The 27666-nt window shown below is 37.6% G+C and overlaps 1 protein-coding gene across 2 annotated transcripts; it reads right to left on the minus strand.

Moving 5' to 3' along the window:
* Positions 1 to 1180: 1180 nt before the first annotated feature.
* LOC145037180 (uncharacterized) lies at positions 1181 to 4623 on the minus strand. Of its 2 annotated transcripts, none has more exons than XM_078985772.1 (7): positions 4473 to 4623; positions 4340 to 4378; positions 3715 to 3833; positions 3363 to 3635; positions 1937 to 2544; positions 1600 to 1724; positions 1181 to 1514 (listed from the first exon to the last, which is right to left on the minus strand). In XM_078985772.1, the coding sequence occupies exons 3-7, from the start codon at positions 3787 to 3789 to the stop codon at positions 1483 to 1485; spliced, it is 1113 nt and encodes a 370-aa protein (XP_078841898.1). In that variant the 5' UTR covers positions 3790 to 3833; positions 4340 to 4378; positions 4473 to 4623; the 3' UTR covers positions 1181 to 1482. The 2 variants fall into 2 exon arrangements, with proteins under 2 accessions (XP_078841898.1, XP_078841899.1); XM_078985773.1 differs by having other exon boundaries at positions 4302 to 4378.
* Between the last annotated feature and the right edge of the window lie 23043 nt (positions 4624 to 27666).

The raw sequence follows: 27666 nt of genomic DNA on the forward strand, positions 1-27666 counted from the left end.
GTACGGTTTGGGGAATTCAAAAAATGTTAGACCATATTGCATGAACCCCAAAGTGTTGTGCTTAGACGCAAAAGTTTTTCACGTATAGGTGTATTTGCATTCTGGTTGGTGGTTGTGTGTTTAGGTTTTGTTCCATTTTTGCGAGAAAGAAGAGAAATAAGAGTGTTTTTGGTTATATATAAATTGTGAAATTAGGTTGGTATTTATAGATATATTAATTAGTAAAAAAATAATATGCAATAGATTTTCAAACAGTTGGAACTTTAAGCCATTTCACACATTGTAGCTTGTAGCCCGTGGTAATGTCCACAACGCACCACGCCAGTGGTAATGTCCACGACGCACCACGCCACATAAGATGGGGATGGTGTTTGCTCATTATAAAAGCATCCACGCAGGTGCAATATCTAACTCCTTGCAAGTGGTGGGCTACTTAACATATTCATCATTTTTAGAAAAAGAAAGTAACAGAATAATAATTGATTGGTTTTTAAACATTGAAAAAAAATGAAGTTAGTGATCGATGAACCCACAAATCATGTTGCAAGCCTTTCACAGTTTGCAAGAAGTGAGCTTACATGGAACATTAATGTATCTATGTGGCAAGTACCGATGCATGCCATGAAAGCACCACACCTTGCATTAGATGCAATACCCCAAAGACTAAATGGTAAATAAAAAATAATAAATAAATAAAGGTACAACGCTTCAACAACAAAACCCAAGTGGCATAAAGATGAGTTAAGGGGTGAGGTAAAATGGTAAGCAGGCGTAGTTGTTTCCAAATAAGACCTATGGCTAAGAAAAGAAAAAAAGTGAATAGTTAAAGGAAAGAAAAAAAAAATCAGTCCATCAACTAATACAAAAAAATGAATAGCTAAATAAATTAAAATAGTTCATGATATGTAGTTAAAAACTACTTGTCTAAAGAGGGACTAAGCAATAAAAACTCGGAATAAGTTGGACTACAAGTAACATATACACACAACAATGAAAACAATAGTAACGAAGAGACATGAAGCACACAGTGAGAATTAGCATATGGACAAAAAAAACTACCAAATACAATTCATAACATCGAAACTATAGTAACGAGATGACATGAGGCACACATGGACAAAAAAAATACAACACTTAAAACAAAGAAAAAAATGAAAGTATAATGATGTAATGAAAGAAATGAAAATAAAATGTTCAAGAAACATTGCATCCAAGCATAATCACAATATCCCACACATCCAACGACCATGATGCTCAAACCAAACAAACCAAATGATTTTTAAATTTCTCCCAAAAAAAAAACCAACACAAACTTAGGGCCCATCACTATACACTTGGACACATTCACTAATACACCCAAAAGGAACAAATAAAATTAGATAAATAAAATAAAATAAACCAGCTAAAGTTATTTTAACGTCTAATAATATACCACAAGTCAACAACAACACACCCGTTCAATGAATTTGCCAAATTCTGCACTCACCTCTTCCACCCTGTCTGCATCATCTTATCTGAAATCACAAGTTCTTTGTAATGTAATCTCACTCTAATTTGTGGGAAAACAAAACAGACTCTAAAGAATGTACATTTACTTACCATCTTTCGCACATATTTGTGCTTTGTTACTTTTAATCCATCCTTTGCCATTGGCTTGTAAAGGCTTCTGAACTCGAGGTGACTGTAAGCTCAGTTTTCCAGTAGACGATGGCAGTGAATGCCGTCTGATATTACCGATATATTTATAGTTAGTGGACACTTGACAATGGTAGTTAAACTTGTTTGTTAGTTACCTAATATATTATGATATGATTGAACTATATATATATATATATATATATATATATATATATATATATAGTTCAATCACACTGATGTATGATCATGAATACAAGTACATAATTTTCACCATTAACTACAGATATAACGGTAATACCTGATGAAACCATTGTCACCGCCATCTTCCGCCACCGTCTGTGCTCTAAGCTTCGCCTTAGCCGATTCAGTTGCCGCCATATAACTCGGTAAAACAGGTGTGTTCTGCAACACACATTCAACATGCTCTTGTTTCGCCGGAAGAGATTTCCTCCTTTTTGTTTTTAAATGTTCTTTCCCATTTGACTCCAAATTCACACGCAATTCAGGCTCTGGTTCAGGTTCAGGCTCAGGTTTAGACTTAGGTTCGATTTCAGGCTCAGGCTCATCTGGACCTTGTTCAGGCTCAGGCTTAGGCTCGGACTCAGGCTCGGGTGGAGGCGGAGGTGGACCCTGTCCAGAAGCTGCAGCCATTGATATGGAAATTTTGCGTAGACTTTGTTTGACCTTCTCAAGTTCACTATGAGATTGTTCAGGGAGTGATTCGGGTTGTTGGGTTGATACTTTTCTTAAAGTGGGTTTGGGTTTTTCAGTTTCGGTGGAAATGACCAAATTGCCCTCGATATTTGGTGTGCGGACTTTGGGTTGAAGTTGCTTCCTAGCCAAATGACCGCGAATGTGGGCTTGAAGAAGTATGATGCCTTTGAGGGACAAAAATGTCCTACGAGCCTTCACATGGAGTTTATTCACATTAGTATAAGCTACAATGGTTTGTTTGGTATGATGGAATGGAATCAGAAAGAAATGGAATGAGCAAAGTAATGGAATGGAATGGGTCATTGCATTTCGTTATCTTGTTTGGTTGGCTTGAAGGAATGGAATGAGTCATTCACACATGTTCTTTGTTACGTATTGTTGGAAAAATAAATGAGATTTGATTGATAAAAAAAAAAAAGAAAGAAATGTCATTTTCTTGAAAAATAAAGTTTTATTATATAAAGATATGTAGCTAAAAAAATTGCATTATTAACATATTTTATGTCGTTTGAAATATGTACTATATGTTTCAGATAGTCAAAAAAGGTCTATTTATGACTTTACAGAAATTGATTAAAAAATGAATAACATTAAACCACATGAAAGCCTATAATAGAATCATAATTGGAAAAAATAGTTTTTTTTTTTGGAAAATACCTCAAACAAATTTAATTTAAGTTTCGAAAAGAAATTATAAGATTATAGTTATTGAAGATTATTTTAAAAAGAAATTTATAATTGTAATCATTAATCAATCATTCCATTCCATCAAGGAATGAAAAAAAACACTACTCCCCATGGAACGAAAATCACCCAAGGAGTAGGAATGTTGGATTCCATTCCTACATGGCAAAACAAACATGATTTTTTCATTCCAACATAATGCTCCATTCCATTCCCTAGTTGATTACTATACACCAAACACTAACTAAAGATGAATTGCATAATGCCAAAACTGAAATTATAATAAAATAAAGCATTTTCCTTCAACAAAATCCAAAGAATATTACCAAATAGCCCCTGAAAGCTGCCTGTGCTTTGATAGCAGCTTGCTCTAGTCTGATTGACTCATCTCCATTTTCAGTATTCAGCACAGTGGTACTTCTTGCAACTTCACTTGTACTATTCATTAGGTTCACACTTGAAGTCTTCTCTACTTCTGTATGTTCTTCACTAACATGCATAACAAGAGGAACTGGGCTTGAAATCACCATGGAATCATCATCCAAATCCTTTGAGGTTGCCTTAGAAGTGATGGAGGTCTTCTTTTCTAATATAGCATCCTTCAAGAAATAACAAAGCATTAAGATGAAATACATATAACTATATAATTGACGTAACTTAATTGTCTTTTTTTCTTACTTTAGAGAGATTAGATTTCGATGATTTTTTCCCAAAAAGTTTAGTCTTGATCCACTTTCCTGGAGATTTTCCCATTGTTTTGACAGATGATGATTGGAACTGGTGTATCCTTCAACTTTCTGCATAATTTAGGAAGAAATATCAAATATGGAACTAACAAGTATGGAATAACAGTAATATTAATATATTATATTACATATGCTTACATAAAGATGAAGTAATTAGGTCTTTAAAGAGCTACTTCTTCATTTATTTTAATTTTCCCCATTAATCATTGTAAGGAAAAGTTCGAAGTACGATTTGTCCTATTAAATCTAGGTAAAGTTTCTTACAATGTACAAATTCACCTATCCTTTTGGTAAATTGAAAATTGGAGAATTTATAAGCACGTTGTCAATGGAGATTAAGGAATTAAGAACTGAAGCATTACAGTAGATCTAGGGAGCACAGAAGGTCGATCAGTGAAAACGAAATACACTCAGGAAAATCGTTGAACATTTAGACAACAAGTGAATGATTCAATTAAGAAATCTTATAACAAAATGGAGCAATGCATCGAAAACGTTATTATCAAAAACAAAAATTACTTTTTTGAACGGAATGTACTTCAGATCTGCGAATGTACCTGAAATCAGATAGCTCTCAGAACCCTAACTTGCTAATCCTGAAAAAGAAACACGAGAGAAAAACAAACGAAGAGATATAAAAGTCGTTAGAATGTTAAAATCGAAGGCGATGAACATTGATTAAGACGTTACCTTGAATTGGATGTCATGCGCTTAAGAACATTGAACACTTTCTTCGGCTATTTCTCTCTCTACTTTTTGTTGGGTAATATAATATGAGTGTTGTATTGGTGGTTTCGCTAGCAGTCGGCTTTAGTAAAGGTATTCAGCGGAGCAGTTAATTGAAAGCGCTAGAAAACAAGGGGAAGATTATTAAAAAACAAGAAGGGCACGGATATCCTAGCTGAAGCTACGGCTATTCAATATTTTGTGGAAAAAAACAAAAACAAATGTATTGAAATATTTATAGTTTTTTTTTTATAAGGGAGTTTTGGAATTGTCGTAAATATATTTAGATGTTTATAGTTTCTTATAGGGAAAAAATGTCTTAAAGTTTTGGATATAAAGTCCTATATAAAACTTTATTAACAAAATGGTGAGGTGTGGCGCCTAATGGATAAATGTGACATGTCTTTTCTTCGCATTTTAAAAAATACGATTTTTTGGAGAAATGATGGGGAGGGGGGAGTCAAACACTTACCTCTCGCTTCCAAACCATATACTTTACCATATGAACTAGACACGATTATTGTTATCAAATTTGTTTATAAAGTCTAGTAAGCTTCGTCTTCCTCCATATATATGAACCTGCACTATTAGACGAACGTGCACGTACTATCACATTCCCAATGTGAAATGGGGGATTCAACATTGAACTCTGAAGTCTCGTCTCTTTTATCTCGAGCCTATGCAATGAATAATAACAATCAAACACTCTAAGATACCATTTCAAATTTTGAATCCTCCCACTCTCGAGAAACTCTGTGTTATCTCTTAAAACCTAGACGTCGTAACCATATTCACTGTTGTCGCCTTCATTTTTAGTTGTCGGTCCGTCACAACCACCAACACAGCTCACCATTTTTATCTCTTTCTTTCTACGTATATACCACCAAACCACCATCGTTGTAAATTGTAATCACTATCGCACCACTAACACATAACTACACTATCACATACTCGTCGACACCTCCAAAAATTGTATATTGACTATCGCACTACCATTACAGTCACATTTATGCATATGTCCTTGAAATACTCACTTTCATAAAGATATAATCAAGATAAATCATTTGTTCATAAATCATAATCCCAAAGTAATAAAGAAAACATCACGGACTCTCAAATCATAAAACTACTGATGTGTGTAATGATATCCCCATATTTGGCTATATATTTTATGGTACATTTCAATGTTTTTCACTACATTTAGTGTTAAATTAGAGATAAAATGTGCTTATAATGTTAGAACTCTATTTTGTAGCAGAGAAGACATGATTGGGATAAAAGAAGGAAAAATGTGGAACTGGAAGTAGGATTGCTAGCTTGAGTCAACATCTTAAAGTTCCACGTCGTGGAAGTTTATTCTCCACATCCTGGCGGAGGGTTTTACACCAATAAATCCTTTAGAGGAATACGCGTTGGAAATCATGGAGGGCACGCTATGGAAGTTGATGCCATAGTGTGGAGGCTATTTTATGGAAAATATAAATTTTGACCTTTCTGCAAAACATAAAGGATACAACAAGTTTTTTCCGACTTTGGGTGACCAGAGACACCTCTTAGAGACTGTGGAGATCAGAATTTGATTAGAGAGCTTGATTTTGAAGAGATTGAAAGCAGAATCACGTTTAATAACTCGGTTTTCTTTGTTCTAATCATGTGGTTCAAAGTTTGCTTAGTTTTATATTGTTTTTCTGTTGTAGTCATGGGCTAAAAACTCTAACTTTTGTTTAGACTAAATGATCTTTGAACCTATGTGTTGATTTATTGATTTTGGATTCAATCTAGTGGTTTATTTATTATGGAACAAATTACTGAAACCGTCCTTATGGTTTGGTTAAACTTGTGTGTTTGGTACTTAACTTTTTATTTGGTTGCGTTTTTCGTCCCTAACAGATATGAAAAGACTATATTTGTCCCTCCCCCAAGATGAAAAGACTATATTACCCTTTCAATTATTCTTTTTTTCATTTTTTTGTTATTTTATTTATTATTTATTAATTAAAGAAAAATAATTACTGAAATCGTCCCTCCTACTTGCACCACAACCACCATAAGCCACCGACAACCACAATAGGCCACTGAAAACCACCACCAACCACAGAAAGCCATCATCCATCACCAGTAACCACCACCAAGCGATTTCAGCAACACTAGCATCTAGGGCTGTAAACGAACTGAACGTTCGGCGAACCGTTCGTGAACTGTTCGGCGGGAAGTTCGTTTATGTTCGTTTATTTAATAAATGAACGAACATGAACAAAAATTATCGTTCATTTAGTTAAATGAATGAACATGAAAAATGGTCTCGTTCGTTCATTTATGTTCGCGAACATTCTTTTACGATGTTCATTTACGTTTGTTTATGTTCGTTCGTTTAAGTTTATTTATATTCATCTATATTCAGTTATTTTTTATTATATTGCTATATTATATGTTCATTTATGTTCATATATGTTTAATTGTGTTTTTTTTTTTATGTTTGTTCGTTTAGCATATTCACGAACATAAATGAACGAACATGAACAAAGTAATTTGTTAAACGAACGAACATGACCAATAAAATCTTGTTCGTTTATCCGTTCGTGTTCGTTTGTTGTTCGGCTAACTTAAACGAACGAACATGAACAAAACATTGTTCGTATTCGTTTGGTTTGTTTACAGTCCTACTAGCATCCATCGATTTTAGTAAGTAAATTTGATTGGTCCATACTTATGCATACAATAACACAATAATTACTTTGAATATAATAACCTAACTCTCTCTCTCTCTCTCTCCCTCTATATATATATATATATATATATATATATATATATATATATATATATATATATATATATATATATATATATATATATATATATATATGTTTAGGTTCAATGGAAAACAAAAAATCCTTAAAAAAAATCATAAAAATGCATAAAAAAAATACTTTGAGATCATAGATCTTTTGTTTTTTTTTTACTTTATATTCTTAAAAATCACAATTTTTTTTAAAATTTCGCTGATCTTTTTTTGAAAAAAAAAACCAAAAAAAATTTAAAAATTAAAAACTAAATAAAAATCGATTTTAATTTTTTTTTTCAGCGAATTTATAAAAAAAAACTGTGATTTTTAAGAATATAAAGTCAAAAAAATATTTGTGATCTCTACGTATTTTTTATATATTTATATAATTTTTAGGGTTTTTTTGTTTATATATATATAGGTTCAAATGTGGATTGACATCTATTGTGTAGACGTGTGGATAACGTTATTCTGTAAGAATTACAAAGAAAATATGTTGTTTGATAGTATGAATACATTCAATCTTATATAATTATTTTAATTACTAAGCATTTTCACTAATTAAATCGTCTATAAGGTTATTATACAGTTTTTTTTTAATTATTTTCATTCTGTCAGAATGTTATTAGGATGTTTATTGGGTCGTATTATGTAAGAATTAAAATAAATAAAAAACGATGAATGAGAAGAAAAATGAATTAGAATTGGTGAGAATCCTTTAAAATAACTAGGGCTGGAAAAATTGTATCATAGAAAACCAACCAACATGTTACCAACCGAACCAAGAAACTTGGTAGCCAATATATTCGGTAGCCAACATGTTTGGTTGGTAATACCGTACCAACTGATCAATGTTGGTACGGTAATGGTACAAAAATTGAAATACCATGGTAATACCGTACCAACCAATTCATTTGATATATATATATATATATATATATATATATATATATATATATATATATATATTTCAACTGTTAATTGTATTTAGTGTTTACAGTTTCAATAATATTATATTAGTAATTTGGTCGTATTAGTCAATAGTTATTATTACATTAAAGCACAATATTAAAACATTACTTTAGCGTTACTTTAGTAGACTTCTTTTGTAAACTAAAAGAACTACATGAATAGTTTCTATACTACACATCAAAATCCCGATGTCTTTGCTTGTTTTTAAATCTTATAATAGAAAATTAAAAGAAGTTGGTATATACCATTACCAATTTGTACCAACCAAACTTGTTGGTAGCCAAATAAATTAGTATCATGTATACTTCGTACGGTACCGTTAACAATTTTTTTATACCAATTGTAGTTGGTACGGTACAGGGTTTAGAGAAAAATGAATTGGTACCGTACCAATTTCACCCCTAAAAACAACAATAGTTATGTGAGATTAAACGTATTCACATTACTAAACAACATATTATCTTAGTAATTTTCATAAAATAGCATTATCCACACGTCCACACAATATTTGTCCATCCACATTATAATATATATATATATATATATATATATATATATATATATATATATATATATATATATATATATATATATATGAAAATCTCCAATAAAATCCTAAAATTTTGGCCCGGTTTACGTTTTAGTCCTATACTAGTTTTTGTTTACGAAAAAGTCCTAAAAACCGGCAAAAGTATGCATTTTGATCCTTTTTGACTGGTGGAACCTTCAACAAATTAATTTGGGACTATTTCGTAAACTGACCCAAAATATTAGGACTATTTCACAAAATGACCCAAAATATTGGGATTTTTCTGCAAAAAAAATATTATGACTTTTCTGCAAATAAAAACCGTATTATTATTATTATTATTATTATTATTATTATTATATTAAAAATATAAACAAGTATACTAATTTTTAAATTCATTTTTATTAATATTTTTAATAGTACATATACATTTAAAAAAATATATTAAAGAAAATATTTAAAGATGAAGGTTGTGGTAATGGTAATGCTTTAAGCATTGAAATCATAAATATTGCTTGTATGTCCTCACTTTGTATATGATCATTTCACATTTCTTATTATTGTTTTCAATTCAAAATATTAACACTTAACAATTTAAAAGAAGTTGTCTATTAGTAAAATTGTGTATAAATAGTTTAAGATAAAAGGATTTTTCATTTTGTATATAAAATTTCTTAAGTTAGAATGATTTTTTTTTTCAGATCCACAATAAATATTTACATTGGCAGCCCATATCAAAATTAGAAAATATTAATTAAAATATCTTGTTTAATAGAAAGTAATCTGACTTGTTTTGCTTTATCACACAATATCTGCTACGTTTCCAAAAAAAACCACAATGATCAAATAATGAAAAAGAGCAACACACATGTTGGTAATTTAAAATACTTACACACAAGACATACTTGCATATCACAAGCTCACTATTTGTAAACAATTTGAAAAACCAGTAGCTTCTTTTAAATTGTTAAATATTAATATTCTGAATTAAAAACAATAATAACAAATGTGAAATGACCATATACAAAGTTAGAATATACAAACAGATATTCATGATTTCAATGTTTAAAAACAATAATAACAAATGTGAAATGACCATATACAAAGTTAGAATATACAAACAGACATTCATGGGTCAATTTATAAAATAGTCCCAAATTAGTTTGTTACCGGTTTCAACCAGTCAAAAAGGGTCAAAATGCAAACTTTTGCCGGTTTTTAGGACTTTTTCGTAAACAAAAATTAGTTTAGGACTAAAACATAAACCGGGCCAAAATTTTAGGATTTTATTGGAGATTTCCCTATATATATATATATATATATATATATATATATATATATATATATATGGAAAAAGTGAATATACCCTTAAGGGTATATAAGCTTAGGTACCCAAACACATCACAATACATCATTTTGTTTGATATATTCATTATAATGTTCTTGAACTTCAATTTTAACTTGATTTACTTTTAAGATATTCGAAATTTCACTATTATATTTCTCTTACATCACATCTTTTTTCTAAACACATACTAGGCTATATATATATATATATATATATATATATATATATATATATATATATATATATATATATATATATATATATATTGTAGTTGAAAATAAAATTATGTAAGAGGAAGATAAATGTGTAATTTATAAAAATTTTAGAAGTAAATCAAGTTAGAAATTAAAATATAAGAACATTGGACAATTAGAATGTATTGGATGATACAAGATAATGTATTATGGTGTGTTTGGGTACCTAAGTTTATATACCTTTAAGGGTATATTCACTTTTCTCATATATATATATATATATATATATATATATATATATATATATATATATATATATATATATATATATATATAGCCTTACTATTTGTAAAATTAGATTTAAGACGTTCAAACCTTTAAACTGAAAGTAGAAACAATATTCAATAAAATATTTATAAATTTAAACTTAACCACATTTAAATTAAATTGTACAACAAACAATACATTAAATACAAGTATCTAATACAATACATTGACCCGCCTCTATCTTTCCTTTATCCTACCTTATCTTGACCAGGTCTTTGAACTACTGTGTTAACTGAAGCCGAAATTTAAGCCAAGATTTAAAGGGATTCTACGTTTTTTATGGTTTAAGCAATGTTTTAAAAACCGGTTTTTTAATTGAACTGGTCGAGTGACGTTTTCCGGTTCAACCGGATGGTCAAACCGGTTCTATATTTTTATATGTTTTTAATTATCCTGCATACATTGATTACAAAAACTTATCATCTTTTTAGTATTACAAACATAAATGGAATGCAACATATAAAAACAATCATTAATGAAGTCAAAATCAAACAAAGAAGACCAAAACAAATACAAAAATTCAAGAATGTTCGGTTCAACCCGGTCCATTCCGGTTCAATTCAGCCGGTTGAACCGGTTTTTTACCAAAACCGGCTGGTTCAATCCGGTCAGGAAATCAGGTCCAAATCGAACCGCCCTCACCTCCGGTTCCCGGTTCAACCGGCCGGTTCGAACCGGTTTTTAAAACAATTGGTTTTAAGAACATGGTTTTGTTTTAGGATCGCTAATATTTTCCTTTTTTATCATCTTCTAAAAAATGTTGATCTAATTCTTTATATTCATCTCTTTTCTTTCTCTAGACGATGGTTCTTTGAAAGTGATGAAAGTTCTATTTGGGATGAAGAGGTACACAAACATGAACAAATCTGATGCTTCATTTTCTAAACGCCATTTCTTCTCTCTCCACCATGTCGATTTCATGGATCCGGATTTAGATCCCTACACCACCTGCATCGATTCGCCACGAAGCACCTTATTTATGATTTTCAGGTAAGAATCTTGAACCTCTTAATTCTCTTATACTATGCTTTCTCAACTCAAGTTTTGTATTATTGTTACTCAAAATCTCAGGAAACCCTAGCCTCATCACAATCAAACATGTTCCTGCAAAGTCAATGGGATACCTTGGTGATGTCGGTAATTAGATCATAAGAAGTACATGAGAAGCTTTATTTTGGTTTTTTGGTAGTTAGTTTTTTAATGCATCCGCATAGGAATACATAGCTATCTTTTTGGGTTTTATTTGCAGCTTTCTATCCCACCACCATTTACAGGTTGGATTTTTTATGCTTTTTTTGGTGACATTTACGTCGATTAACAAGGATATGATTTTGATTTTGATGATTAATGGATGTAGGTCTGATTTTATGAACTTGAATACCATTTTAACCTTTTTAATTCTTGTGAATTTTGGGTTTTATTATGTCTGCACTAGGGCTCTCTAATCTTTTCCTATGTGTGTTATGTTTTACTTATCAAATTGTAAATATGTTTCAAAAAATTCTTGGTTGTCGCTTTTCTTGTCTATCAAGGTGAAGATTGGGGTGTGGTTGATGGATGAATAAAATGTATCGTTTTCTTTTGGTGGAGACGCATGCACTTTAGAGGTAAAGTTAGACCTCTTTATCCTAAATCATTTAAACTATAACTTGATGTCTGGAAAGCGTTCCATCGTTTTTTCATTTGAATGGAGTGAACAATTCCGTTCCATTTTCCACCCGTCGCTAATGATAATGCAATCTATCTGTTGACTTGATGGAAACTGTTGAAAACATGCATCTTCACTGGAAATACAGAAAACATGCAAAGATATTATTTGATGAGCTTCATGCTACAACAAGAATATTAGAAGCAAAAACAGGTGGAATATTAGTTGCAGGATGTGAGTATAGTTGTTTTTGTATGTAATAATCTATGTCATGATGGTTCTTAATATTTAGAAGAAGTGAATATGATTATAATTTTCTAATTGCTTTGGATGCAAAAAAAAAAAAATTGTTTCCAATAAATTAGTTTGATATTATATGATTTTTTTTTTCGTAATACGTAATTAAACCTTTGACGTTCACATTATGGGTAATGCATCATATGCATGATTGTTAGTCTTAAGTAAATGATATATGAATAATCGTTACTCATATTTTTAGAGTTTAAAAAAATCTAGAATTTAAGTAGCATTCTATTTTAAAGTCATTTTTTATGATTGTTATTACTCACATCCTATTAATCTATAAAATAAATATGTTTTGCACCCTGATAGTTTCTATTCTTCATTGAATACACATATACCATTCATTCTTTCTCTAATTATCACCTATAATGGTGAGGGTGAAAATATAGTTTTTGTTGATGATATAATGTAGACAATAAAAATATTTTGCAATTGAAATAATATTAGAAACTAAGAATTGATGAAAAGTTGTATATTACCGGTAGTTTATTAAAAAATGGGAAATGAAGGTTTACTATTTTATTATTAAATATTTAATTGATTATAAATTTCGCTAAACTATTTATGTTATTTTCTATTAATTATTGATTCTTTTGGTATATATATTATGTTTATGCTTATAATACGTAACGGACATAGTATAAGTTACTTTGAAACTCGGTTTAAACATAATTCAATCTTTCTTCTTTAAACATAATTCAATCTTTCTTCCGGTCTACTCTGAATGCACTGCATATTATTTTGAAAATTACAAGTTTCCAAAAGAAATTTGTTCATAAAAATAAAATTACTCAACAAAAGGAAAGCAATTGATACTGTGGAAAAGAAACCGGTTGCCACTGCAAAAAGGAATCTAATCACCAAAAGATATATATATATATATATATATATATATATATATATATATATATATATATATATATATATATATATATATATATATATATATATATATATATATATAATATTGAGTTATAGTATTGATTTGACCCATTTTGGCTTTGCTCCAATGTCCCTTCCGAAGACCATGTCTGCCTTTAAAAAAATATTAAAAAAATATGGTTATTGTTTAGAAAAAAAAAATTATAAAATATGGTTAGTCCTTATTTTCATTACACAACTCCATTTAAAAGTTATACTTCTAGTTTACTCACCAAACTTCACAAATCTAAAATTGCTATTATAACACGTATTCAAGTTAAAGGATTAGTGAAAATTATTTACAGATTAGCTTTAGATATTTAAAAGACCTTTGTAAATTTTAGATTTAATTTTATGTAGATAATTACTTTTATTATTTCTTTTTATTCATTTGTTGTATCCTCACGTGACTTAGACCAACTTTAAATCTTTAAAGACTTAACCTTTTTGGGACCTAAATTCCACACAAAATATTTTGAATGATTAAATGTTTTTAAAAATATAACTTAATTATTTTTAGCCGGATGAGTGTTTCATGATCTTTCATATGGATATATTTTATTTCACGAACCAAGCCGTTGAATTGAAATGCTACAACTCTTAAGGCCCACTATCAAAGACACATGATCTAGTGTGGGGAGCAACTAGGGTGTTACCATAATGGTTTTACTACCACCTTATTTTGAAAAGAAATGTTTACTAGACGATATTTATGTATCCAACTCTACTATATATATATATATATATATATATATATATATATATATATATATATATATATATATATATATATATATTATTGGGTGTAGATCGAATGATCGATTAGTTTCCCTTTTGTGTATTTATCATTTGTCGGTTGGACCGTTGGACGCAATATGTCTAGAATGGATGGTTGGAAATTTATTATTGACGATTTTCTTACTAAACTATCCTAGTGGACCCTGAAGTCTTTATGGATGATAGGTCGCACTAGTCTTCTGAATGTTGTATTGGGTAATTTTGGGAGCAATGTTTTAAAATCCGAGTTTTTAGTTGATCCGGTTGAATCGTTGGGTTAATCCGGTTTATGGTCTTTTTCTATTTTTGTATATTTTTATTTTCCTACATACTACATAGACATATAATACTAATAATTTGATGTCAACAGAGTTTAATCTAAACCCAACAAACAACCACATAAAATATTAATATGTTATAGATCAATTTAAACACAACAAACAACCACAGAAAACATAGTTATGATCAATCAATCTAAACACAACAAACAATCTAAACACATAGAAAACATACTTGTAGACAAATCCAAACACGTTACGACCAAACTAAATCATTGATCTTGAGAAATTGGAGTATTATAAGCATAAATCTCGCGGTCACTTAGTAACTGAAATTCACTATCAACTTCATCATCAACATGGTCACCTTGTGATTTAGAAGTTGGTTCATGCTCTTGCTCATCAAGCATATTTTCCAAATCATCATAATTAAGTTCTCCTTCCCGCTCTTCTTCAACCACCCAAAATCTTGTCTTATCAATATTTTCATAGTCAACAGGATCGTAAGACCTCATATCAACCTTCAATCTACAAAAACATTCACAAAAAATCTCAAATATAACTTGGTCATTTTATAGCATAGTATATCTTAGCAAGATATCATACCTATTTTGTAAACGTAAGTTGTAATGAACAAATACAAGATCATTTAGCCTTTGATGTTCCAATCTATTCCTATGTTTCGTGTGAATCCTTTCAAATACACTCCAATTACGTTCGTAACCGGAAGAAGATATCGTTTGACTTAATATTCTAATAGCAAACTTTTGCCAAACCCGAATATCTCCGCCAAATAACTTCCACCACTCATCTACAAAAGATATAGTTAGCAAAAAAAATATATTAGAAAATACAATATTTTATATATAATAATAACAAATTAAATTTAAATCATACCTGTTCAAGTAAGATTACGAGAAGCAACGACACTAGATCTACCAAAGGTACCTTCAGCATCACGAAACATGCCTAATGAAACGACCCAAAAATTTCGTTTTTAATACCATCAAAACTATAATCAGAGTATCATATAAATAAACCATGCGTGATATGCCCCAAAATATAATAAAGTACTGTGCGGAAACTGTAACATACTATATCCAAAAACAACAACTAAATCAAATCCAGACTAAAGCTGAAACGGTGGTGTGTGCGATGCCGTCACCCAGAGCTCTTCCCTTTGCTTGCGGAAGTACCTGAAACCAAAACTGAAACTGTAAGCACGAAGCTTAGTGAGCTCCCCCAACTTACCACATACCATACAACAACATATAAACACATATTGGGCCTTGCCCACTGCATCGGGCCGGGGCCCGGAAACTGCATCGGACCGAAGTCCGGAACTGACTGGGACCTTGTCCCCTGCATCGGACCAAAGTCCGGAACTGGCTGCATCGGACCGAAGTCCGGAACTGACTGCATCGGACCGAAGTCCGGAACTGACTGGGACCGTGTCCCCTGCATCGGACCGGAGCCCGGAACTGACTGAGCATAGCATAGCATATCATAACAAACATACTGCATACTGCATCGGGCCGCAACCCGGAACATAAAACACATAACACATAGCACATGAATTATGTCTGAACCACGAAGGCATCAAACATACTAACTACTACATCGGACCGAAGTCCGGAAACTACTATTAACTGGACGGGCCGGCATTGTGGCCTTAGACCCGCCCCTACGGGAAGGAAACTCACCTCGTAAGCTAGCGGATGAGTGTGTGGCTTGGAAAACTAACGGTTGCTGCTCCTGAATCTCCTCGGCTACAAATCCATAAACACACTCAATCAATCACTAGCACTACACTCAGGGTAAAATGACTCTTTTACCCTTGGTCAAAATTGACTTACTCAGGGCTGACTCGCCGAGTCGGGATACCCAACTCGCCGAGTCCTAGACTCCCCACTCAACTCTTACACGCTGATACTCGTCGAGTGTGGCATCGACTCGACGAGTACCCTCTGGATCCAAGAACTCAGATGATCTTCATCCGACTCGCCGAGTCAGATGAACAGACTCGACGAGTTCTTCTTGATTCTCAAGAAGATTGCCTTGGACTCGCCGAGTCCCTCCATCACTGAGTCTACCCTCAACTCGCTGAGTCCACTCCCTAACTCACCTCGACCACTCGACACTGAAGAAACTGAAGAACTCGGGACTCGCGACCGGACTCGTCGAGTCGTTCTTCCGACTCGCCGAGTCGCCGCCATGCAACATGTTTTTACTCGATTTCTCTTGAATCCAACACATGCAAATGATAGATCTGGGTCCATTAAGCTGTTTTACCACGTAAAGTTTCCAACTTTACGTGCACAACCACATGAATGAGGTAAATAAGACTAAAATATGCACAATAAGGGTAGATCCATGGCTAATATGTAATGTAACTCCAAAAAGGTAGTGGATCTGGACCCTACAACACCCCAACACTCAGATCTAAAGATATTTCGGCTTAATAACACATTCAAGCAAGCATGAAGCTTGAAACAAGCATCAAATAGCCCTAAAAGAGCTCTAATGGAAGTTTAAGCATGAAACCAGAAGGGAACTCCGAAAATACCTCAATAAGTTCACACTTGACCTCGGATCTTGGCACTAGAACACGTTTCCTTGCTTCCTTCTTCTTCTCCTTCTTCACCTCTTCACAAAATGGAACAAAATCACATATAAGCTCACAAATGGAAGGTTTAGGGTTTCTCACAGTGCTCTCAGGGGGAAAGTGGCGAGATGGAGGCTATAATGGGGTTTAAATAGTGAGCAAACCCGGGGATTTAGGGTTTCTCCCAAACGGACGGACTCGCCGAGTCGCCGGCTCCCGCGTGCCCATAATGCGCGACTCGACTCGGCGAGTCAGGCTAGAACTCGCCGAGTCCCTCTTAAAAACTTAGCCTAAAATCAAGTTAATTAACATACCGGAAACGGGTCGTTACAATTCTCCCCCACTTGTCTCAGACTTCGTCCTCGAAGTCTGCTACAGCTGGATCCGCGAATAACTCCGGGTAGTGCGTTCTCATTTTCTCTTCAGCCTCCCATGTCCATTCAGACCCCTTCCGGTGCTGCCACTGCACCTTTACCAGCTGGATCACCTTGTTCCTCAAGGTCTTGGTCTTCCGTTCCAGAATTGCTATCGGCTTCTCGATATAATTCAGGCCGCTATCGACCTGGATATCCTCCAAGGGAACGACCGCTGTCTCGTCCACTAAACACTTCCTCAACTGCGACACGTGGAAGGTGTTGTGTATTAAACTGAGCTCCTCAGGAAGATCTAACCGGTAAGCAACCCGACCCACCTGGGCCAAAACCCTGAAAGGACCAATAAATCTGGGGCCCAATTTGCCCCTCTTCCGGAACCTGATGACACCTTTCCAAGGTGAGACTTTCAGAAGGACCATGTCTCCCACCTGGAACTCCAAGTCTGAACGCCTCCTGTCGGCGTAGCTCTTCTGCCGACTCTGCGCAGTCTGCAGTCTTCTACGGACCTGCTGGATCAGTTCCGTCGTCTTGAGCACCACTTCGGTGCTCCCCATGACCCGCTGACCGACCTCGCCCCAACAAATCGGGGTCCTGCACTTCCTGCCATATAACATCTCAAAAGGAGGTCGATCAATGCTCGCATGATAGCTGTTGTTATACGAGAATTCCGCTAAGGGAAGATACGTATCCCAACAGCCCCCAAAATCCAGAACACATGCCCTAAGCATGTCCTCGAGAGTCTGAATCGTCCTCTCGCTCTGCCCGTCAGTCTGAGGATGAAAAGCGGTGCTGAAATGGAGACGAGTACCCATCTCGTCGTGAAACCGCTTCCAGAATCTGGACGTGAAGCGAACATCTCGGTCCGACACTACCGATACCGGCACTCCATGACGTGCCACAATCTCTCGCACATAGATATCGGCTAACCTCTCAGCCGATATACTCTCCTGGATCGGAATAAAATGGGCACTCTTCGTCAACCGATCCACCACTACCCATATCGAATCTACTCCACGTGCGGTCCTGGGAAGTTTGGTGATAAAATCCATGGTGATATCCTCCCATTTCCACACGGGAATATCCAACGGCTGCATCTTGCCGTGAGGTCTCTGATGCTCCGCCTTGACCTTCCGGCAGGTCAAGCACCTCTCAACGTACCAAGCGACGTCCCGCTTCATGCAGGGCCACCAATAATCAGGTCGAAGATCTCGATACATCTTCGTCGCCCCTGGATGGATAGAAAATCGAGACTTATGAGCCTCGTCCATCAATACCTGCCGTACCCCACCCCAGTACGGTACCCACACCCTACCATGAAGCGTCATCAAACCCCGACTGTCGTAGTCGAACGAAGATACTCGGCCCACTATCCTCTCGCACTTCTGCCTCTCCTCCTTGAGACCCTCCAACTGGGCCTCCTTGATCCGCTCCAACAAAGGAGTGATCACCGTCATCCTCATACACAAATCCTTGATAGGGGCCGCCGACGCCTTACGGTTCAGGGCATCGGCCACCACGTTGGCCTTTCCTGGATGATACAGGATCTCACAGTCATAGTCCTTCAGCACGTCCAACCATCTCCTCTGTCTCATGTTCAAACTCGGCTGATCCATAAGATATCGTAAACTCTTGTGGTCCGTGTAGATAGTACAGCGGACCCCATACAGATAATGCCTCCAAATCTTGAGGGCAAATACAACTGCCCCCAGCTCCAAGTTGTGGGTAGGATAATTAGCCTCGTGAGGCTTCAACTGTCTCGAGGCATAAGCCACCACATGGCCTCGCTGCATCAACACTGCTCCCATACCTGTGATCGAAGCATCACAATAGACCACGAAATCCTCAACACCCTCTGGCAAGGTAAGGATCGGAGCCTCGCACAATCTCTGCCTGAGAGTCTCGAACGCCGCCTGCTGCTCAGGCCCCCAACGAAAAACTACCGACTTCTTGGTTAGTCGGGTGAGCGGCACTGCTATCTTGGAGAAATCCTGAATAAACCTCCGATAATACCCTGCCAATCCTAGGAAGCTCCGAATCTCAGATGGAGACCTCGGGACCTCCCACTGCATCACGGCCTCAATCTTGGCCGGGTCAACCAAAATACCCTTCTGATTAACGAGATGCCCAAGAAACTGCACCTCGCGTAACCAGAACTCGCACTTGGAGAACTTAGCGAACAATCTCTCCCTCCTCAAAGTCTCCAACACCTCCCGCAGGTGCTCCTCGTGCTGTCCCTGCGTCTTGGAATACACCAAGATGTCATCGATGAACACTATCACTGACCGATCCAGCATCGGTCTGCACACGCGGTTCATGAGATCCATGAACGCGGCTGGGGCATTGGTGAGCCCAAATGGCATCACCACAAACTCATAATGACCATACCGGGTCCTGAAAGCAGTCTTCTGTATATCCTCATCCCTGACCCTCATCTGGTGGTAACCGGAGCGTAGGTCGATCTTGGAGAACCAAGACGCTCCCTGGAGCTGATCAAACAAGTCATCTATCCTCGGAAGTGGGTAACGGTTCTTCACCGTTACCTTGTTCAACTCCCGGTAATCAATACACATCCGATGCGACCCGTCTTTCTTCCTCACAAATAAGATCGGCGCTCCCCAAGGCGAACTGCTCGGTCGAATGAAACCCTTGTCTAACAGCTCCTGAAGCTGTGTAGACAACTCCTGCATCTCAGGGGGAGCAAGCCGATATGGTGCTTTGGCTATCGGAGCCGCACCAGGAACCAGGTCGATCCTGAACTCAACCTGCCTCTCAGGAGGTATCCCCGACAAATCCTCGGGAAACACATCCGGGTAATCTCGAACAATAGGAACATCATCGATCGTCGTCTTGCCCTTAACCCGGGCATCCAAGACGTAGGCTACAAAACCGGCGCAACCCTGCTGAACGTAGCGCCTCGCCCTAGCGGCAGAGCAGAAGGTCAATCCTCGCTGGGGCCTCTCGCCCTGAACCACTATCTCTCCCCCACTGGGAGTGCGAACCCTCACTAGCTGAAGCTCACAATCAATCACCGCCCCATTGGGGCTTAGCCAATCCATTCCCACAATAACTTTATTCCCGCGCAGGGGAATCGGAACCAAATCTACTGGAAACTGCTCCTCAAACATCTGAAGGGAACACCCTCTATATACTTTGTCGACCCTCACGGTCCTATCATCTGCTATCTCAACCTCTAATGGACAATCCAGTTCCCCCGGAGCTCTGCTAAATCTCTTGCTAAGCGCAAGCGATACAAATGATCGGGTGGCCCCCGAGTCAAACAATACCAAAGCAGGGATGCCGTTCACCGAGAACGACCCTAAATAAAGCGTACCATCAAATAATATTCAAACGATATATTAATAATTAAAGGATGAAGAAATATACATACCCGTCACCACATCAGGAGTCGCTCGCGCCTCCTCTGCTGTCATCTGAAATGCCCTGCTCTTCGCCAACGGCGCATCAGCTCGGCCCTGACGGCCATCCGTGATCCTCAAAGTAGCAGGGGCGGGTGCATGCACCTTCCCTGCTGCAGCTAAACTGGGACACTGGGACCTTTTGTGTCCCCTCTGATTGCACTGAAAGCAAATCAAATCCGATGCTGTAACCGTAGTGGCAGGGGCCGTACAATCCCTACTCATATGCCCGGTCCGACCGCACTTGTAGCAGCCGGAACTCCCTGCCTTGCACGCCCCCTCGTGCAACCTCCCACACTTGCCACACCGACCGTGGCTCTGCTGACCTCTGGACCTGTGATCTGAAACCTTGGGCTTTTTGCCCACACTGCCTGCACCCGAAACCGCCTCCGGTTTCCTCTTCCTCTCCATCTCGAGATCAATCTCCCTCTCTCTGGCTCTAGCAATCATGTCGTACAGTGTTTTGCAACTGGACCGGCTCACAAACATACGAATGTCGCTCCGCAACATCTCGTGATAACGGGCCTTCTTCATCTCCTCATCTGCTGCATACTGAGGAACAAGAAGGGCCCGCTCCCTGAACTTGGCGGTGATCTCCGCCACTGTCTCGGTAGTCTGGGTAAGATCCTGGAACTCCCTGGCTAACTGTTGCACCTCAATGACCGGTGCGAATTCCGCTCTGAACCTGGTAGAGAAATCAGCCCAGGTCATGGCATCCAATGCCGCATCATCCCCGATGGTATGTCCTACCTCCTCCCACCAGTCACGTGCCCTGTCCTTCAGGAGACAGGACGCCAATCTGACCTTGTCCCCCTTGGGACATCTGCTAGTGCGGAATGCGTTGGCCACGTCCGCCAACCACCTGGTACTCGCTATGGGGTCCCGTGCCCCGTGATAGTCAGGAGCCCCGCATGCCCTGAACTCCCTGAAAGTGAGTGTGCGCGACCCCATCACGGCCGCTATCTCAGTACGGAAAGTACTCAGTCTCTCATCCATCATCTCCAAAATGCCCTCCTTGATCGAACCGAAGATCACAGGAGTCTGCTCAAGTATGATGCGAGTAACCTCAGAAGAAAGGAACTCTCTGGTCTGCTCATCCATCTGTCCGACCTCCGGGTCGGATCCCGATCCTGATCCCCCTCCGGCATCTGAACTGCCGGCTGCTGGCCTCGGACGCAAAACTACCATTCTGAAACATAACATAACAACATCAGAACACCGAAATATTTCAAGGGATCATGATACGACTACTAGCTTCCTGGTCTAATCTCGGCCTTCCTTGATTCGAGTACGGATCCTCTGCTTCCAGTAGTATGGGCCCCTACTACCTTCCACATCTATCCGTACTTTCCTCAAGAACCGCCTTGACTTCCCCAAGTCACTTCTACCGCTGCTATTCTCTGCTACTCTCGCCCTAGGCTTGCCCTAGAGAAACTCGAGCTCAATACGACTGGTCCTCAGCTGCTGTAGGTATCCTCGCACTGCCAGTTAGCCATCACCTAAACACCATCACATGTGATGAGGATCGGATAATTCTTCAAGTAAAAGATCCATCCCTACAACGGTTGGACTCAAACAAGAGCTGCGCAGTGGGGCCAGTTCCAGCACTCTGGGATTATTCAAACCTGATTACATGTGGTGCGATGTGTCCACCTAATGGCTAACTCTCATCACTCGGAATCCCACTAAGCACAAAGCAAGCAGCATTCGGACAAGGGAAACAGACTCACGCAAGCTATTCTTATAACAAGAAACTGCACTAGCATAGGATGCTAAGCTCATACTATCAGGCATAACCTAAACAGGCTATCCTACTGCTGTCTACTCAATTCTAGCATGCAATATTCATAGAGCTGTAACACATAAGCAGGCACATAAGGCATTCTCCACACCCTTAGTCCTATTCTAGCATGCTGTTCTACTAAGCTGAAATTGAACAAATAACTTGTATGGGTAATTTGGGAGTACTTACTTGAGCTCGGTTGACCGCATGCACACACCTCTATCTTAAAACAATTCTTTTCCTTCTAAGTGTTTTCAAAATTCTTTTGTAAAAACATTTTATTAAAAATCTTTTATTTCCCCTTAGTTTAAGTTCAGATACACCTGAGAGTGTATCCGAATCCCTCAAACCAGGGCTCTGATACCAACTTGAAACGACCCAAAAATACGACCCAAAAATTTCGTTTTTAATACCATCAAAACTATAATCAGAGTATCATATAAATAAACCATGCGTGATATGCCCCAAAATATAATAAAGTACTGTGCGGAAACTGTAACATACTATATCCAAAAACAACAACTAAATCAAATCCAGACTAAAGCTGAAACGGTGGTGTGTGCGATGCCGTCACCCAGAGCTCTTCCCTTTGCTTGCGGAAGTACCTGAAACCAAAACTGAAACTGTAAGCACGAAGCTTAGTGAACTCCCCCAACTTACCACATACCATACAACAACATATAAACACATATTGGGCCTTGCCCACTGCATTGGGCCGGGGCCCGGAAACTGCATCGGACCGAAGTCCGGAACTGACTGGGACCTTGTCCCCTGCATCGGACCAAAGTCCGGAACTGGCTGCATCAGACCGAAGTCCGGAACTGGCTGCATCGGACCGAAGTCCGGAACTAACTGCATCGGACCGAAGTCCGGAACTGACTGGGACCGTGTCCCCTGCATCGGACCGGAGCCCGGAACTGACTGAGCATAGCATAGCATATCATAACAAACATACTGCATACTGCATCGGGCCGCAACCCGGAACATAAAACACATAACACATAGCACATGAATTATGTCTGAACCACGAAGGCATCAAACATACTAACTACTACATCGGACCGAAGTCCGGAAACTACTATTAACTGGACGGGCCGGCATTGTGGCCTTAGACCCGCCCCTACGGGAAGGAAACTCACCTCGTAAGCTAGCGGATGAGTGTGTGGCTTGGAAAACTAACGGCTGCTGCTCCTGAATCTCCTCGGCTACAAATCCATAAACACACTCAATCAATCACTAGCACTACACTCAGGGTAAAATGACTCTTTTACCCTTGGTCAAAGTTGACTTACTCAGGGCTGACTCGCCGAGTCGGGATACCCAACTCGCCGAGTCCTAGACTCCCCACTCAACTCTTACACGCTGATACTCGTCGAGTGTGGCATCGACTCGACGAGTACCCTCTGGATCCAAGAACTCAGATGATCTTCATCCGACTCGCCGAGTCAGATGAACAGACTCGACGAGTTCTTCTTGATTCTCAAGAAGATTGCCTTGGACTCGCCGAGTCGTATGAACAGACTCGCCGAGTCCCTCCATCACTGAGTCTACCCTCGACTCGCTGAGTCCACTCCCTAACTCACCTCGACCACTCGACACTGAAGAAACTGAAGAACTCGGGACTCGCGACCGGACTCGTCGAGTCGTTCTTCCGACTCGCCGAGTCGCCGCCATGCAACATGTTTTTACTCGATTTCTCTTGAATCCAACACATGCAAATGATAGATCTGGGTCCATTAAGCTGTTTTACCACGTAAAGTTTCCAACTTTACGTGCACAACCACATGAATGAGGGAAATAAGACTAAAATATGCACAATAAGGGTAGATCCATGGCTAATATGTAATGTAACTCCAAAAAGGTAGTGGATCTGGACCCTACAACACCCCAACACTCAGATCTAAAGATATTTCGGCTTAATAACACATTCAAGCAAGCATGAAGCTTGGAACAAGCATCAAATAGCCCTAAAAGAGCTCTAATGGAAGTTTAAGCATGAAACCAGAAGGGAACTCCGAAAATACCTCAATAAGTTCACACTTGACCTCGGATCTTGGTACTAGAACACGTTTCCTTGCTTCCTTCTTCTTCTCCTTCTTCACCTCTTCACAAAATGGAACAAAATCACATATAAGCTCACAAATGGAAGGTTTAGGGTTTCTCACAGTGCTCTCAGGGGGAAAGTGGCGAGATGGAGGCTATAATGGGGTTTAAATAGTGAGCAAACCCGGGGATTTAGGGTTTCTCCCAAACGGACGGACTCGCCGAGTCGCCGGCTCCCGCGTGCCCATGATGCGCGACTCGACTCGGCGAGTCAGGCTAGAACTCGCCGAGTCCCTCTTAAAAACTTAGCCTAAAATCAAGTTAATTAACATACCGGAAACGGGTCGTTACACCTAAATTCAATGTAAAATTGAAAACATCATCATCTTTAAAATTCTTCTCAACCATTTCTAGAACGCCTTGAAACACCTCATTCTTCTTACAAAGATTTGCATGATCATATTGAAAATGGGATTCAACCAATAAGCCACACAATAAATACTTTTTCTTAACATCCTATCCCAACGACTATCAATTATGTTAGTGTAAGGCCTGTATAATTCCTTCTTCTTCTTAAACAATTCCTTAATTTCTCTTCTTGCCCGATGCATTCCCTTGTAAACATAACCAATTGCAGGTTTTTCATCTGAATCACACAACCGCAAAAGCTTTAACAAAGGAGTCATTACTTTCACTGTAATCAAACAATTCTTCCAAAAGACTTCATTCAAGACAATTTGTTTACACTCAACCGCATTTCCCACTTTCAACATCTTCTTAAACTTATTAGATATAACCATCGCTTGTAAGTCTTCTTTATGGTCATACAAACTTTGCAATGCAATGAACACGGTACCAAACCGAGTAGCACCTGGACGGATAATTTCTTTCCAACCGAGTCTTTTTCTTAACCAATTCAAGGGCCACTTATGATTATAAACAAAAACAGTAACCCTCGATGCAAGATTGACCAAACTTTTCACATTATCCAATTCTGAAAGATCCTTTAATACAAGATTAAGATAATGCGTTGCACATGGAGACCAAGTAATAAAAGGATATCCTTCACATAACTTAGTACCATCAAGCTTGTAATTAGCAGCATTATCAGTTACCATTTGCGCCACATTTTTTTCTCCTACCATTTCAACAATCTCAGCAAACAAATTACACAAATTTGTAGCATTGCTCTCTATATCGGATGCATCAACAAATTTAAGAAATGATATCCCTTTCGGACAATAAACCAAGAAATTAATCAAATGTCGTTGTGAAACATCCCTCCACCCATCACTTATATTTAAAATTTGGTTGTTGAAAAATGAAAAAATTGTTTTGAAAATCTCGTCGTTACAACGTCGTCGCAGATATTACCATGACGTGTTGGGCATATTTTCCTTTATTTTAGAGCTCTAGTCCAAACTTTCAACCCCAAGCTTCCTTAATCCAGCTTCCATCTTCCTTTTTGCTCCAAACAAGTCTTTTAATACATATAACATGATTCATAGCAAATTAAGTATCTTTTTTTCTAATAAGGGCATAAAAGTAGTTATAATATCAGGATATGTTGTATAAATATGTGTATAAATATGCACATATCACAACCATGCAAGAAGAATTGGCACAATTTGATTGAAATGAAGTGTGGACTCTCGTTCCTCCTCATCAGGATCATCCCATTGTAGGTACGAGATGGGTGTTCCGAAACAAGCTAGACGATACTAGAGTTATCATTCGAGAAAAATCAAGACCGGTTGCTAAAGGATTCACCCAGATTGAAGGACTTAACTATGACAAGACCTTTGCTCCTGTTGCTCGTCTTAAGGCCATCATAATCTTTCTTGCTTATGCAGATCACAAAGGCTTTAAAGTTTACCAAATGGACATCAAAAGTGCTTTTCTTAATGGTGAACTAGTTACCAAAGTGTATCTTCAACAACCTCTAGGTTTTGTCAATCCATCTTATCCAAATTATTGCTACAAACTCTGAAAAGCTATTTATGGCCTAAAGCAAGCTCCTCGCGCCTGATACGAGAGTCTCACCGACTTTCTCAAGCGTTCTGGTTTTCAAAGAGGAATTCTTGATCCCACCCTGTTCTAAAGATCAAATGGAAAAAATCTCATGCTGGTTTAAATCTATGTGGACGATATTATTTTTGGGTCCACCAATCCATCAATGGTTGCTGATTTTTCCAAGTTAATGGTTAGTCGGTTCCAAATGAGTATGAATCGTGAACTAAGTTTCTTCCTCAGTCACGAAGTAAAACAAACCAATAGAGGAATCTTTATTCACCAATAGAAATACATTTTTTACCTCCTCAAGATATACTCAATGGACACATGTGCCTCTGAAAAGGTACCTATGGGTTTCGGACACAATATCTTCTCGGACCCATTAGGTGTTGTTGTTGATGAAAAGAAGTATGGAGGAATGATTGAATCGCTACTCTATCTAACAACAAGTCGTCCATACATCATGTTTTCTACATATCTATGTGTCAGATTTCAGGTCAATCCAATGATGTCTCATCTTTTGGCGGTCAAACAAATATTCCGATACCTCAAAGGTACAAAGTGTCTCGGAATCTGGTACCCAGCAAATGAGAGTTTCCTTCTACAAGCATATTCCGATTCGAACTATGGCGGTCTTCAATTGGACAGAAAGAGTACCTCTAGTGGCTGTCAATTTTCAGGTGGAATATTGGTTAGCTGGTCGTTTAAGAAACAAAACTACATTGCATTATCAACAGCCGAAGCAGAATGCATTGCTGCTACTAGTTGAACCTCTCAAGTTTTTTGGATGAAATCACAACTCTTGGATTATGGTTACCAGTTCCAACAAAATTCCAATCTATTGT

Source organism: Lactuca saligna, chromosome 3 (assembly GCF_052625555.1).
Source record: "Lactuca saligna cultivar CGN05327 chromosome 3, ASM5262555v1, whole genome shotgun sequence".
In the NCBI taxonomy this organism is placed as follows: Eukaryota; Viridiplantae; Streptophyta; class Magnoliopsida; order Asterales; family Asteraceae; genus Lactuca; species Lactuca saligna.

Coding starts and splice junctions, on each gene's coding strand:
- LOC145037180 (XM_078985772.1), bottom strand. CDS start 3,789: ATGGGAAAATCTCCAGGAAAGTGGATCAAGACTAAACTTTTTGGGAAA. Junction 2,545..3,362: donor CAGCTTTCAGGGGCTATTTG/GTAATATTCTTT, acceptor CTCCATGTGAAG/GCTCGTAGGACATTTTTGTC. Junction 1,725..1,936: donor GGTGACAATGGTTTCATCAG/GTATTACCGTTA, acceptor CGGTAATATCAG/ACGGCATTCACTGCCATCGT.